This window comes from Pseudorca crassidens, chromosome 3, assembly GCF_039906515.1.
Source record: "Pseudorca crassidens isolate mPseCra1 chromosome 3, mPseCra1.hap1, whole genome shotgun sequence".
Lineage (NCBI taxonomy): Eukaryota > Metazoa > Chordata > Mammalia > Artiodactyla > Delphinidae > Pseudorca > Pseudorca crassidens.
The window spans coordinates 89,782,709-89,798,761 of NC_090298.1; the positions used below are offsets into that span (position 1 = coordinate 89,782,709).

The 16,053-nt window shown below is 36.1% G+C and overlaps 1 protein-coding gene across 1 annotated transcript in view; it reads left to right on the plus strand.

The window, feature by feature from the left end:
• MAN2A1 (mannosidase alpha class 2A member 1) overlaps window positions 1-16,053 on the plus strand; it is a 161,494-nt gene that overhangs the window by 48,250 nt on the left and 97,191 nt on the right. The window contains exon 5 of the mRNA XM_067731400.1: window positions 15,163-15,290. Coding sequence (XP_067587501.1) covers window positions 15,163-15,290 — 128 coding nt within the window. The remainder of the gene's footprint in view (window positions 1-15,162; window positions 15,291-16,053) is intronic.

Below are 16,053 nucleotides of genomic sequence, written 5' to 3' on the forward strand. Positions count from 1 at the left end.
TAGAAGGGTGGGTTTCAGTGTATTCTTCAGTCTTCCATATAGAAAGGTACAAATTTCTCTGCATATTAGGCAACAATATATTTTTTTCTAAAAGTTTGACCAATTTAAGTGGTAAAAATGTGAATTTTTGATTAGTGATAGTGTTCCATGCTTTCTCATATATACAGGCAGAGCTTTTTTTGAATTGCTTGATCATGTACTTTTTCTTACTGATTTGTAAGAATATTTATTATATACATACCAACCTTTATTTTTCCTGAAGCTTTATATTTCTTCTTAATTCTTAGTGTTTGATATAAAGACTTTTAAAATATTTATGTAGTCAAATGTATTAATCTGTTTTCTTGATTGACTTTGCTGTCATATTTAATATGCTGTCATATTTAAAAAGTCTTCCCCAATCCAAGAGATGAGATAGCCTTTTTTCCCCCAATTTAGTTTTTTATTGCTCACTTTTATAAATCCTCCAGTTTATTTTTTTAATGTGGTGTGATGGGAGGTTTTGCTCCCCATGTCTCCCTCCTCCCTGCTCCCAGGACTTTAAGGATTGTCTTAGCATCAATTGCTTTCTTTTACTTATTTAACATCACATATACAGTGCTTACTGTATTACTTCCTGTTTTAAGTACCTTGCAAATGATAACTGATAATCCTCGCAACAATCCTGTGAAGTAGATATAATTACTATCTTGATTTTACAGATAAGAACACTTGTCATCCAGGGTCACCCAGCTGCACATGCTGCACTAGTTACCATCCAGTCCAGCCTGTCCAGCCCCACAGGCTGTTTGTTCCCTTGCACGTTGTGCTGTGCTGCTTCCCTAAGACTTACATAGTCCATTCTTTTCTACTGACTTGAAGTGCCATCTTTATTGTATTTCAATATGCATTGATTTCTGAGCTTTCTGACCTCTTTCATGGACTTTTCTGTTTAACTGTAATTGTTGCGGCCTTATGTGTTTCAATAACAGACAGTTTAAATCTCCTCTTGTTTCTCTTTATTGAAAAGTTCTTTTAATGAGTGACCACTTAATTTTCCCAGAGAGCTTTAGAATTAACTTGCTAAATTCTTCCTACCCTATCAAAAAAAAAGGGGGGGGGGAATTTTGATAGATATTGACATAAACGTTTAAAGGTAATTTAGAGAGAATTGGTGTTCCATTATTATCTATCAGACATTCCCCCCCCCCCCCCCCCCGAGAGCATGCTTAAAATGCTTATAAGAGTGGCCAGGAAGGTGCCATAACTGAAGGCTGTAGAGTCTGAGGATCCTGAATGTACCGGGAGTAACTGCCACACCCAAAAGGACTACCCCTTCTTCCACTCCTGCCATGTGTGGCCACGGGAACCAGAGTTGTCAGGATATTCTTCCAGTTATTCTTGACAAGCTGGAATTCCAAAATGTTACATAAAATGTCTTGACTTTTTAAGTTGAAATGTTAGCAGCTAATTTAGGTTAACATACAAACACACACACACACACAAATCCTTCGTTTAAATCGAGTTACCTACTGGTTTGCAGTGTTGCAAAAATTAAGAACTGCCCTGTGAAACCCTGCGGAATTGGTGTTTGTCTATACATATTTTTTCTTTTACTAGGTTTAGAGATTAAAACAGATTTTTTTTGTCTGTCTAGGTCTTATATTGCTCCTTGAGTACAAATAATACTTCATAGTTTCTTATAATTTTATAGTGTTTTACTCAGATTGTTCAGATTTTATTGCATCTGTAGTTATTTTGTTTGCTTGTTTTTGTTTGTTTTCTTATTATTTGGGGGAATCTGATTTTTTTCTTCATCTTAATTAGATCAGCTAAAGCTTTTACTATTTCTGTTGGTTTTTGTACCCCCAAAAAACTATTTATATTTTACTGGTATTTACTCTTGACTTTTCTGCTTTTATTTAATTCCTTCTACCTGTTTTTTACTAATGCTAAATGGGCCAGTTGATTTATTTTAACAAGGAGCATTTCTCCCTCTGTGTTTGCCTTTTTACTGCTCTTATTAGCTTTCACATTTTTATGTTATTTTTTTCCTAAATATTCTGTATGTATTGTTTTCTCTTTGACTTGAGTATGTTAGGAAAATTTTCAAATTCCTATTTTTTTCTCAGTTATACTTTAGGTGTTAAAAGGTGGTTTTAATGTCTTGTGGTCAGAGAATATGGACTGCACAATTTTTATTCTTTAGATTTTTGAGAAACAGTGCCATTGATCCCTAAAATTCCAAACTTTTGCCATATATCTGGGTATGTATAACTTATTAAATTTTCCATGTATCAATTCAGAATATTTTTCAGCTTATATATTTTTGCTCTTACTAATTAATTACTGGTTTTATTTCATTTGTTTTAGAATTCAGTTATCTAATTGTTAAGTCTCTGGTCTCTCTTTGGCATATGCATTTTAATTTTTTGGTTATATTTACTGCATTATGTGAGGTTTTTCTCAAGGTTTTTTGTTTTCTTTCCCACCTCACATTCTTCTCGATGGTGTGGAGCCTGTTCTTTTCTGGCTTCAATGCTTGGTTTTAACTATGCTTTTTAATTACCCTTTAGTTCTGGATTCTTTATATTGTTGTCTGTAAGTCCAAGCATTTTCCTTTTTTTTAATTCATCCATGAGCAGTAACATGTATCCACACCTGGAATTTGTTTCAAAACAGAGAGTGTAACTCGACTCAAAGCCCTTCCTTTTCTAACCAAACACTTTGTTTCCCATCCATTTCACCTGATTTCCTTTTAGGAAATGGTCTCCAAACACGGAAGTCAGATCCTTCATTGTCCTGCCCCAGGTCAGATAGGTCAGTGATGATGAGCTCAGCTAATCAATATATTATTTCCCAGGGTTTTGAGCCTTTAGAGTGAAGCGAGGGTAAAGAGATGGAAAGAAGGGAAGCAGAATGGAGGGAAGGTTGCAGGTCAGCCCTCACAGCACTGGTGCATCCGCAAGATTCTTCCTGTCCTGTGTCACGGACCCTGTCATGCCTGTAGCATGGCCTCTCATTTTTTTCCAGTCCTTTGTTAAGCCTGGACTTTTAGCCTGTTCTCAGTTCTGTGTACCCAGGACTGTCCCCCAATACATTTCCTGTTCAGTCAGTCAGTGTTGCTTGCGACCAAGAAAGCTAGCTGATATTTTTCTCCTCAAATCCTTTGTTGGAGAGGTGGGTTCCAGAAAAAACAAAACAAACAAACAGAAAAACTTAATAGATACATAGGTTTGCTCCCATTATTTAAAATTCTGAGCTTGTACTAAGTGGCATTAATGATAGAATTTTTTTGACTACTACTGTAATGCTTATGCAATGGCTTGTTTTTGAAGATGAGTCTGTGGATTAAATATCTGTACCTAAATTTGCAAGCTACCTGTTGAAGAGAAGAACCTGTTAATTCTAGCAGAGTTCTGTGTAAGCTTTTATTGTCCCTGAAGAATATCAGTTGATTGTGGGAACTTAACAGAAACATAACTCAAGTGATCCTCATAATCTATGCTAGCAATGACTTGTTTGATTCTTCCCCCCTGTGGCAGCAATATTCAGCTCTGTCAGCTTTCAAAAATGAAAATCTGGTTAACTAAAGGGAGATCCATGCAAACAACATCTAGCTTTTTTATTTTGTGTGACTCAGAGTAATTTAATCAAGTATAGTCATGGTTCCTACTTGTAACACATATCCAGTGGATTTAAAAGAAACTACCTTGTTATAATCAGCACATTTTCCATCTACGCTTGTTTTATTTTGAAAATGACTGGTATGCTAACATCCTTTTTACTTTTTAGGCTTTCTATTTGAATACTTTTTGGCTAAATGCAGTTAAGTACTGCATGACGTTTATAATACATCAAAATGTGAACCCTATTCCGAGTCAAATAGCTGAAACATTAGCCTTAGCGTTTCCTTTGACTAGCACCCAGCATATTACATATTCATTTTTCCTCTCTGGGCTCTGAGACATTGAAAGAGTTTTTACATTGCATCTGCTTCTGCTGTTGAGACCAGTGTTCAATTGAGAAGCGCACTGGGCTGTTGGAACCTAGAACAGTTTATGTGTTTGCCAGAATCTTGACCAGCTTCTCTGTGTGGACCTTTTGGTATAACATAAGGCTCCAAATGTGTGAATGGAGAAGGGTACCATTAGATATTGTGTCTTCACTGCATTGCTGGATTTCATTGCTTTGCTGAGACCGCAAAGTCTTTATCTAATCTACCATTCTCTTACTTCTTTTTTCCTAGGTTTATAGTTAAGTGAACCTTCTACCCTGTCCTTATAACTATCTCTGCTTATTGAAATCAGAGAAAAGTTTGAGATTACTTTCTTAAGTAATACAAATAATACAAATCCAAACTTACATTTTGCAAACTTACATGCATTCTGCATTATGAGTTCACTAGAAAAAAAAAATACCTTTAAAGTTCTTATACTAGCTAATTTATTATACATTTTATACAGGTCAGATTTTGTGCTATTTAACCAAAGCCTGCTGTAAAATTTGCAGAGCAGTGAGAAGTTACAGTGTGTCTTGTGATGTTCAGAGTAAATTGCAGATTTGGATTTAGTTTAGAGCCTAAAGATACATAGCATTTCATCAAAGGAATCAAAGCAGTCTCTCAAAGGAATCAAACCAGTGTCTAAAATAGCTTTGATTCTACTAGTTGAAGCAGTGGTGTACATTTATTTTAGAAAGTATGTATCCCATCCCCATTCATCTGGATTGAGGTGTCTTTGCTTTGCTTTCACCTCTCATTTACATCAGCTATAGGCAAAAGCCATGAGGACTTCTCAGCTGCTCTGTCTGTTGGATACTTCTTCAGTCCTCTGGGAGAATTTCTTTGCAGCATTGACAGTGACCACTCACTCCATTCTCCTTAAAATTCTTTCCTTTTTTTTTTTTTTGGTCTTCTGTGAGCCAGAGCTCTTTCTCCTGGTTCTAGTCCTGCATTGCTGAACATCCCTTTGTCATCATCCCTCTGACTCCCTCCTCTGCTCTTTCCTAAATATCCCAGTTTTCTTCTGTGGGGTAGCACCGTTTTGGTTCTCCTCATTTTGCATGCCCTGCCACACGGTTGTTTTAATTTCCAGGTGTGTGGGCTGCTTCCAGATCTAAAGCTCCAACCTCAATTTCGTTCTTCTTCCCTAGTTAAGGGTAACAGTAACAGCTAACACTATTGAATGCTTACTCTGTACTCAACGTAGGAGGCTTGTTCTAAACACTTAGATGTATTCATTCAGCCCATCCTGTAACATCCCTATGTGTTAAGATCCTTCATTATTCTCATTCTACTGCTGAGGAAACCAATGCAGAGGTGGTAAGGAATGCGCCTAAGGTCCCCCAGCAATTAAGTGTGGACTGAGGACCAGAACCAGGAAGGCTCACCCCAGAACCAGTGCTCCTGCCCACTGTGTGCTCTGCCTTTCGGTCTGCTGTTCATGTCGTCCAGTCAGTCCCCACAAGCCTGTCAGCTGTGCCTTTTTAGTATCTCTGCACAGTCACCCCCCGCCCCCGCTCTATCCCCCTTACTCTTGTTTCCTGCTTTAACGAAAACCTCCAACTGGTCTTCCTGTTTCCAGCTTTGCCACTTCCAGGTGTCCTCCATTTCACCCACAGAATTAGGTTTCTAATATATGAGTCTGCCCATGTCTCTTCTTGGCTTTCAAGTGCTTCAGTGACAATTCATTGTCAAAAGGTACAGCCCAACCTCCTTTGCCTGGCACATCCTTGCTTTTGTCCTCTGATTCCTCCCTGCTTGTACACCCTTACCTCAGATCACTTCCTGCCTCACACCCCCCTCTTAGCCATGCTGAGCCACGTGGGTGTCCTCAGTCACAGGTTATTTCCTGCTTCTTAGGAACTTGCCCATGAGTTTAGCTGAGAATATATTTTTCCTTTTGTACATTGGATAATCTCAATCCTATTTATTCTTCAATACTCAGCTGAAATATTACCTCATCTCCAAAGCCTTCCTGTATTTTCTCCGTCATCTATTTAACAAATATTGACTGTGCTAGACTCCAGGGATACAGGAAGTGAGTGAGACTTACCTGATCCCCACTCTCAGGGCAGAGCGAGGAAGACAATATAATTAACACAGTATCAGAATAAAGCATTTTCTTCTATGGAAGCAAGAAGTGGGTCTTGGAAAGCTTCCTGAAGCAGGTGGTATTCAAGCTGAAACTTGAAAGGCTGTTAGAACTAGCCAGGTATAAAGAGGGTGGCAGAGGGTGAGGAAGGAATTCCAGGTTATGAGAGGAGAATTGTGATTATGGGCCAGGGATTAGCAAGAACATGGCATGTTCAAACACCTGAAAGAAGTTTATTAGGCTGCAACAGTGCAGGGGAGGGTGTGCATGCAGGGGCTGAGTAATATGTGGTCGTCAGGGAGATGCAGATTAAAACTACTACAAGATACTATCCCAAACACCTTAGAATGGCTAAAATCAAAAAGACTGACAACACCAAGGCTTGAAAAGAATATGCCGCAACTGGAATTCTCTCCAAAGTTAAATATACGTCATGTGACCTGGGAGCTCCTTCCTAGGAATTTATCCAAGAAAAGTAAAAACATGTTCACCAGTGTTTTGGTGAACAGGAAACAGTTCAAATGTCCATCAATAAGATATTGGATTAAAATTTTGTGCCATATTTAAACAATGGAGTACCACTCAGCAATGAAAAATAATGAGTTACTGAAATACACAGTATGAATGAATCTAACAAATACATTAGCAAAAGAATCCTGACACCAAAGAGTATTGTATGACTCCATTTTATGAAGTCTGAGAGTAAGTAAACTAATCTATTGTGATATAAATCACTAAGTAAGAATGTCTTTTTTGTTGGCGGGGGAGTAAGGTAGGAATTGATTGGAAAGGGGCAGAAGGCTCTCTGAGTTGATGGGAATAGCCTATGTCTTCAGTGTACAAATATCAGTTGTTTTGGGTAGTAACAGGGGTATAAACAGTTGTCAAAATACATCAAACTGAACACATGTATATTATGTGTTGTTATATCTCAATTATAAATACTTTAGAAATACAGTACATCCATAAACATAATGATATATGTCTGTTTATTAAGATGGAAAGATGTTCATGGTATATAGTACTAAGTGAAATAAATTGATTAAAAACTATGCCTACCATAACCCTTTATGCATTTATAGCAAGATATTGAGTGGATTTTTAAATTTTATTTTTCAACCTCATATATTTTCTGGTTTATTTGAATGAACAGTTTGTTCTAGAAAAGTGAGAAAATGAAGTAATATTTACTATACAGTGAAATATTTAAAGTATATCTAATTATTAAAACTTAACAAACTATTAATTCAATCATCTAATATAAGAAATATTCTTAAATAAAATTTTGTGACTATTTTATGCTATAGTTTTGTTTGTTTTTAGTGCTTAGAAGAAATCAGGGTAGTATAACATTTATAGTTCAGAAAAAAATTTTATTTAATTCATATTTTAATATAAGCCTGAATATATAAAGGGTATACAATGAAAGGTAAGGTGTGACTACTCCTGTCTTCTTGGCATCTAACTCTTCTCACAGGAGGCAGCTACTTTGACCAGATGCTTATCTAATTTATAGATACACAGGAAAAATATGTGCATGTACATATGTGCAAAGACACATACATATTATACAAATGATAGCATGACATGCACATTGTGCTTTTTTTTTGAGTGCATCTTTTTTTTTATTGTGGTAAAATGTACATAACTTAAAATTTACCATTTTAATGATTTTATGTGTGACATTCAGCGGCATTACATATATTCACATTGTCTTGCAACCATAACCATCTCCAGAACTTTTTCATCATCCCAAACTGAAATGCTATACCTGTTAATAATTCCCCTTCCCCTCTGCCCTGGCAACTACCATTCTGCCTTCTGTCTCTATAAATTTGACTATGCTAGGTACCCCATATAAGTAGAATCATACAATATTTGTCTTTTTGTGTGTCTGGCTTATTTCACCTAACATAATGTCTTCAAGGTTCATCCATGTGGAAGCATGTGTCAATTTCCTTCCTTTCTAGGACTGAATAATATTCCATTGCATGAATATACCATGTTTTGTTTTTTCATTCATTCATCAATGGACGTTTGGATTGTTTTTACCTTTTGGCTATTGTAAAAATGCTGCTATGAATATGAGTGTACAAATATCAGTTTGAGTCCTTGATTTCAGTTCTCTTATGTATATACCCAGAAGTGGAATTGCTGGATCATATAGCAGTTCTATGTTTAATATTTCACAGAAGTCTCATACTGTTTTCCACAACAGCTGCACCATTTCACATTGCCACCAGTAGTACCTGAGCTTTCCAGTTTCTCCACATTCCTTATCAACACCGGTTTCCTGTTTTTCTTCTCTTTTCTTACTTTTTTTTTTTTTGGATAATAGCCCCTAATGGGTTTTGTACCATGGTTTTTAAACTTAATATATCTTGGAGAACCTTTCAGGAACCTTTCTTTTTAAAAACTATATAAAAGTGTTTGTTATGAGTGGGCCTTAATTTTTTTTTTTTAACATCTTTATTGGGGTATAATTGCTTTACAATGGTGTGTTAGTTTCTGCTTTATAACAAAGTGAATCAGTTATACATATACATATGTTCCCATATCTCTTCCCTCTTGCAAGTGGGCCTTAATTTATGTAACTTCTCCTGATTAATGACCCTGTAGTTTTGTTTCTGGTCTTTTGTGAATGCATAAAGTGTATCTTTATCTTTAGTGTATATAGTCATCCGTTGATAATCCTCAGGGGGTTCCTTGCAGAACCTGCCCCAGATACCTAAATCCTTATATAAAATTGAGTAGTATTCGCATTTAACCTACGCACATTCTCCTGTGTACTTGAAATCATCTTGAGATTACTTATAATATTTAATACAATGTAAATGTTATGTAACTAGTTGTAAATACAATGTCAATGCTATGTACATAGTTGCTAGTGTGTGGTAAATTCAAGTTTTGCTTTTTGAAACTTTCTGGAAATAGTTTTCTTTTTAAAATTTTCCTTCAGAAGTTGATTGAATTTGTGGATGCAGAACCTGTGGATATGTAGGGCTGACTGTACAGTGCTTTTATTTATTTTTATGTATTTTCTGACTTCATTTTAAGGAGCATAGATAAAAGTATATATGCGTTTTAAAATTTGATAGTTATTGCCAGCCTTAAGTAACAATACCTATTTGTAAATATCCTTGACATCACATGTTACACAACTTTTTGATCTCACTGAAGTTTTAATTTGCATTTCCTCATGAGTGATATTAAACTTCTTTTCATTTGCAGGAGCTAGTTATTTCTGAAATATCTGCTTCATATCTTTTGTTTGCTTTTCTTTTGGGTTGTTGGTACCCTTTTCTAGTAGGAACGCCCAGATTTAAATGGCGAGCAAAACAGATATGATTCCTGCCTTCATGAGCTTACAGTCTATTGAGGGACAAAGACAGTAAACATGCAGATGTGTTATTAAATTTTGTGATAAATGCTATGAAAGAAAAATTTTGGATTTTATGAAAGATAACAACTTAGGTGGGGTTTGGGTGGAGTGTGGTGGCCAGAGAAGGCTCCTGATAGATCCGCTACGAGCCAGTGAGGTAAATACTGGGAGGAAAAACATTCCAGACAGAGAGCATGGACTGCAAACTCAAAGAAAGGGTATGGCTGGAATGAAGTGAGGAAGAAATGAGGAGATGACTCATTGGTCATCTGTCCCTCGTATATTCTCTAAATGGGTGTCTATAATACTCAGAGGTATATGATCAGTTTCCCCAATTATTATGTGAGTGGTTTTTAAAACAAATCTTATTTTTACTCTCTTATTAGATATTCCCCATGAAAGTCATACGAGTCAGATAATCTGATGAGCAAATGCTTTTAGCCTATTAATTGATTCATTGAGAGCCTCCATCTTTTTTAATTTTCCATTTAACTAATTTTTTATTTAAGAATGAATCACCATACATCATCTTGTATTATTTCATATTTCCCCACACAAATTCAACTCGTTTTCTCATGTAAAATTAATTTGTGATTCTTTGAAGCTTGCTAAATAATGCATTGTTTGCTACTAAGTTATCTGTAACAATTTTCCCATTAGGGAAAAAAGCTCTTTGAGACTGTCCTTCTGTGTGTGACTAAATTTCAAATGTGTGCTGTGTCTACATAGGGGAAAAAGTGACACTCAGAGAAAATGATTCGCAACTTCTTGTGCTTGGCAAGTAAATTCATAAATGTAAATTCTGGATCTTGGGCAAAGTGAGCTGTGACAGATATACTCAGCTTAATTTTGATCAGTATTTTCTTAAGTCTTTTATATCAGATTCTCAAGCAGAGAAATTGTAGAAACAGAGAAGTACATAATGACTTACAAATCAACCAATTAAAAAAGTAAGGGTGTTGTGAATTGTGAAAGTTAGTGCCTGTTTTCCTATTTTCTGGATTTGCTGCACGTATATACTTCTTTCTCTCCCTCTCTTTCCCAGTCTTTTCATTTGTTTCTGGATCTCTTGTTTATTAGGAAATATTAGGAAGAGCATTTATGCAAAAAATTTGCCAGAAACCAGAGCGTCTCTTGGTAGAAATTAAGCAATAGACCCTATGAGGTGGGCACATCTTCTTTGATTTTGTACTTCACTTTTTTTTTTTTCAGAGTTAGAACAGTGGTTGTTATTGGGGAATTAGATCTGGGTAACTTTTATTTACAATTTTCTGCATCCTTTCACTTTTATCATTAAAACAATAGGCATTGCTCTCCTAAAAGTAGTATAAGTAGTATGCCCATTTTCTTTTTTTTCCGAACAACCTTCTATTGAAGTATAGTTGATTTACAATGTTGTGTTAGTTCCAGGTATACACAGCAAAGTGATTCAGTTATGCATATATATGTGTGTGTGTGTGTATATATATATACTCTTTTTCAGAGTCTTTTCCATTATAGGTTATTAAAAGATACTGACTATAGTTCCCTGTGCCATACAGTAGGTCCTTGTTGTACTCCCCTGACAATTGCAGAGAACTAGCTCAATTCATGCTTGTTGAGCACTAAGTGAGTGGAAATACTTGGAAGCACCTGTACTTATTCTAAGTAACTTTTTCTATAGGTGTTTCCCATTACCTGATTTTTAAAAAATTACGAAGGTGTGGAATATACAGCTTGCAGTCTGTCTTAATTTTATTTTGTGTTGCTAACAATGGCGATTTTAAATATGGTACCTTTTGTAGGCTAACATAGCTTTTCTGCTATTGCTTATAAATATTTTTCTCAGTATTTCCTGGAGTGTTGTTTCTGTAAGACTGTCAGGCCTACTTTTTGTACCTATCACTACCTGATGATGATGGTGGCTGTGCTTTTCAGTCATTAGGTCAGTGTTTTCCTCATGTATATTTGGACCATTTTGTTTTCCTGTCATTCTTCAGGTGCTTCTTAAGTGCTTATCACATATGTTCTAGAAATCAGGGGTAAACGTGGCAAATGTGTGCACTTCTGCAGTTTTTATGTGTGCACGTGTATTTTTTGTTTGTTTAACTGGTCAAGTGGCATGTGTTTTTGCCTAACACAGTGAATATTTTATATCAAGCCTGACCTTCCTGCCTGTAAGAATGTCTGGTTTATAATCTGGTTTTCACCGTTCATATGTATAGACTAGGGAGAACAGGCAGTTGAGTGAAATAGGAGTACTCACTAACCTGATTATTTGGCCAGGTGTCCACTCATTGTCACATTGCTTCATATCTTAAATCATGTTGTCTATTTTCTTCCCTTTTGTTCTACCTGATTAGAGAAACTTTCTTAAGAAAAACTAAAACCTAAGTTCTTTCTGGCCTGATATTATAACATCACTTATGCCTCTTGTGACCTCCTCATGTAGTTTTTATTAAAAACCTGTGTGAGCCATTTCAAATATCAGTCCTTTGGTTTCCACGACATAATATTTTGGCTTTCTTATGAGTTTGTTTTAAATCACTCAGACTGAAGATTAAAAAAAATAAACCGCAATCCATTCTTCCCCACTAATTTAATGGCTATTTTAATAATATAAAAATTTTTTAAATTTATTTCTCAACTTTATATTCTGACGTACTGATGTGTCCATTTCTGAGTAAGTCACAGTTATATGGTAGCTTTTTAAACTATGAAAACAACTTTTACCAAGGAGAAGTGCAGGTTGTGCCTCATTACTCTTTTCTAGAATGTCTCAGGTCATAGTCACAGATTTGACCTTTTTATCTTTCACATTTCTTTTCACCTCAATTTCCTCTTATATTGTCCTTCTGCTTGGTCCTTAACTCTCCTTTTGACTGTTTTCTCCAGACTTCCCATCATTCTCTATTTCATCTTTGTTTCATTCCTCCAAAACTTAATTTTATATTGGCCTTTTCCCCTAAACTTAGTTTTCTTTTTCAGTTAGGTCCTTTTGGCTGCCTCACTGTCACATCAAATAGCCTTATCCAAATTTATATTGATTACTGCAAAATGAGTCCCTTCTCAACTGAACTGCACTGTCTATGTGTATTAACACCACCACCCCATTAGACCCCTGGAATCAAAACCCTAAGTCATTCGTACTTTAATCCTTTCTTCTATGTCAAGATATTTCTCAATTCCCACTGATGCTTCATGAAGCATCTCCTCTCTCTCCCTCCCCGTTCATTTCTCCTACATGAATCATATTCCAGGTCATGTCACTTTATACCTATATTATTCACACTCCTTTTTAACTAACCTTCCCTGTTCAACTTATTTTGCATATGTCTGTGAACTTCATCTAATAACAAACTTTATGTTACTACTCATTTTAAACTGAGAATCTCATTCACTCATTCCCTCTTCATCTAACAACAGAGAGTACCCATTAAATGCCAAGTAAGCTTCTCAGTGCTGGGCCTGGAAAAGTGAACAAAACATGTCCTGGTCCTTGTTCTCTTGGAGCTTATGTTATAATGGTGGGTGGGGTGAGGAGGGAGAGGAAGCAGTAAATGAACAAGGCCATTCTGGTTTGTGAAAAATACTATTGTGTGATAGAGTGTGGAGGTACAGTGGGAGTGTTGATTTAGGCTCTGTGGCCCAGAGACTTTGTGGGTGTCCCAGAGACTTTTATTTGAGCTGAGAAATGAGGGCAGCTGGGATCAGCCATGTTGGGAAAGATAGGAGAGAAGAAAATAGATAAGAAAATCCTGAAAAACATATTAATGAGTGAGAGGGTTTCATGTCTCCCCCATAGTAATAGATAGGATAGTCTTTAAAGTAATCATTGTGTACAGATAAGAACTCTGTACACAATCACAGTAGCATCTCAGGCATCATGCAGAGGGGGAAGGGATAAATTATTCACAGATAGAGCTGAGGAAATATAATATGTGTCATTCTTTGCTTGGTTGGCTGTTTCTTGGAGCCCATTTATGCCTATGGGACAGGGAATATGTAGCAAAATAAAACTGATATAGGTGAGAAATTCCATCAGTGGAGTGATTTTTTTCCATTTAATATTAAGATTACTTAATTTATAGTTTCTATTCTCTATTCAAGAGCAGCAAAGCATTTGTTTTGACCAATTTATTTCTGATATTTTCCAGAAGATCTGTTTATTGGAATACTGAGATAAGGAGGTCAAGTTTCTATATTTGATGACTAGAGATTAAGTCCCAAATCTGTCCTGACATCTCAGGCTTCCAAATACTGCTCATAGGCATAAGGGGTGTGACTGGTCCATGGCTTCCAGGGTGTGGCTAAATCAGGCAATCACCAGAAAGACAAGAAGAACTAACTGTAAGCAAAGTCCCATAGGCAGTAAGAGTGGGACAAAATAGCCTTGGATTTAGTTGTGTTCTTAAAGAAATACAATTTTCAGAAATTTCCAGCTTCTTTCTTACAAGTTCTTGATGTGGGCCTGTGAGAATCTGAGGTTTGACTGGAACATTGGAGTTTCTTTAGACACTATATAATGAGCCATCATATTCTCCATATGAAATTGTATTATTTGGTGATCCCCATGGTAATATAGATGTAATCTCTTTTTATTTTATACAAGGAAATCACTCATGTATTCATTCATTTTTAGAAATTGTGTCCATTATCCACTCTGTCATTGGTTCTATGATCATGCATATATTTGAAAAAATTGGGTGTTCTGTTAATGCTGTGGCTTCTGTTACATGCTTTGTAGGAAAATGTTTATTCTTTATGCCTCTGGTCTGTTTCAACTAAATTTGGCTTGGTGCTTGGCTGTTAGCTATAGGCATTCCGTGATGTTTATCCTTATTAAAGCTGCTTTTGCTTCTGAAATTTTACATCGTTTTCAAAACCACCTTGTCGCAAACTCAGAAGTCTGTGGCACTTAAAAGGCTTGCTTAAGTTCTGGCCATTTACACTTCCTCAGGTAGTTCTTCAAATTTTTGATAGTTGATGATTTTTTTCTGTCTCTGAGGAAGGTATCTTCTTGTAACAATTTAGTTCTCCAGGGCTGTGGTCTAGTTACTTTGTGAAGTATTATGGTAAAGAGCACTCAATGAACAGATGATGATAATGTTAGAGCTTTTGGCTCAATAATGAAAGATAAACTATATAGCCTACATTATAATCGACTGGAGCAGGGTGCTTTATAATGTTTTCTGTATTCCCAGAAGCATGTGATATTTACTAGCTTTACTTTTATTTTTATTACTTCTGTAGTTTGCATGATTAACTTATCAGTGTCAGAAGTACTAAAATAAGTCCTGATTTTTCAGCATAGGTGTAATGAAACAAATATTGTGCTTAAAATGACAGTCCTCCAATTAACATTCATCAAGCATATACTCAGGTATTTGCTAGGTGCTCGGCCAGATCCAGAAGTAAATCAGACGTGGCTGCTGACATCAGGAATCTTTGAAGTTGTATGGGAGATTATACCCTTATGAAATAGAACTGGCAGAGTGACCTGCATGGCTTTGCCTAGGGCAGGAGGAGCAGATACTTTACTAAGGACGCTTTATCACCAGGGTCCCAAAGTTGAAATTCATCCACTGGTTTAAAAAAAAAAATTAACAACTAGTGTGAATACTGGTTACATGTAAAGGCTGTCTCTAATGTTTATGATGTCTTACATTTTTATTTGAACTTTTCTTATATATGTGAATGTAAACTCTTATGTTATTTTCTCCCTAGTTTACTAGAAAACGGTCAGTTTGAAATTGTGACAGGTGGCTGGGTTATGCCTGATGAAGCTGCTCCACATTATTTTGCCTTAATTGACCAACTAATTGAAGGACATCAGTGGCTGGAAAAAAATCTAGGTATGTATTCGTATCTTTCTCTTTCATTTGGACTGCTTTGGAAAATTAATTTTGGGGAATGTGAGATGGGGCTTTTTATTTTTTTTAATAACTAATTTTTCTAGCACTGATTATTACTGAATAATTTATTTTTTATTGATTTATGATGTTTCTTGGATCATAAACTCAGTTACATAGATATAATATGGTCACTCTTAGGGTCATCTACCTTGTTTCACCTATTTTTCAATTTTACCTATTTATTAATTTTAGTATTTTTTTCTAAAACTATCCCCCTGGGATTTTAATTATATATTAGTTAAGACACTTGATCATAAAAGGCAAAAACCTAGTTTACTAGCTTAAGCAAAGAAAGAAAAAAGGAGAGAAAAATGTTAGTTTTGTCATTGAGAATTCCAGAGATAGGGTAGCTTCAGGTAAGGTTGGATCCAGAGGACTTAGATTATGTCATCGGGATACTGGCTCTTGACTCTGCCGTAGACAACCAGGACTCTGATCTTCTTGGTCTAACAATTAGGAGTTTTCCTTAATACCTTACCTAATTGACCCAGTTTGGGTTAGGCGCTTATCTCTGAGCCAGTTTACTGAGGCCAGAGTTAAAGGAGCTGAAATCCCTGAGGCCTGGTTAATTTGATGGAAATGATCATGTGGGGAAAGTGGTTTGGGGCAGGGTCAGCCTTGCCTGAACCATGTGAATGCATCCTCCATGGGGAAGAAGTATCCTGTTACAGCAAGAAGTGGGGAAGGGTATTCTGAACTGATA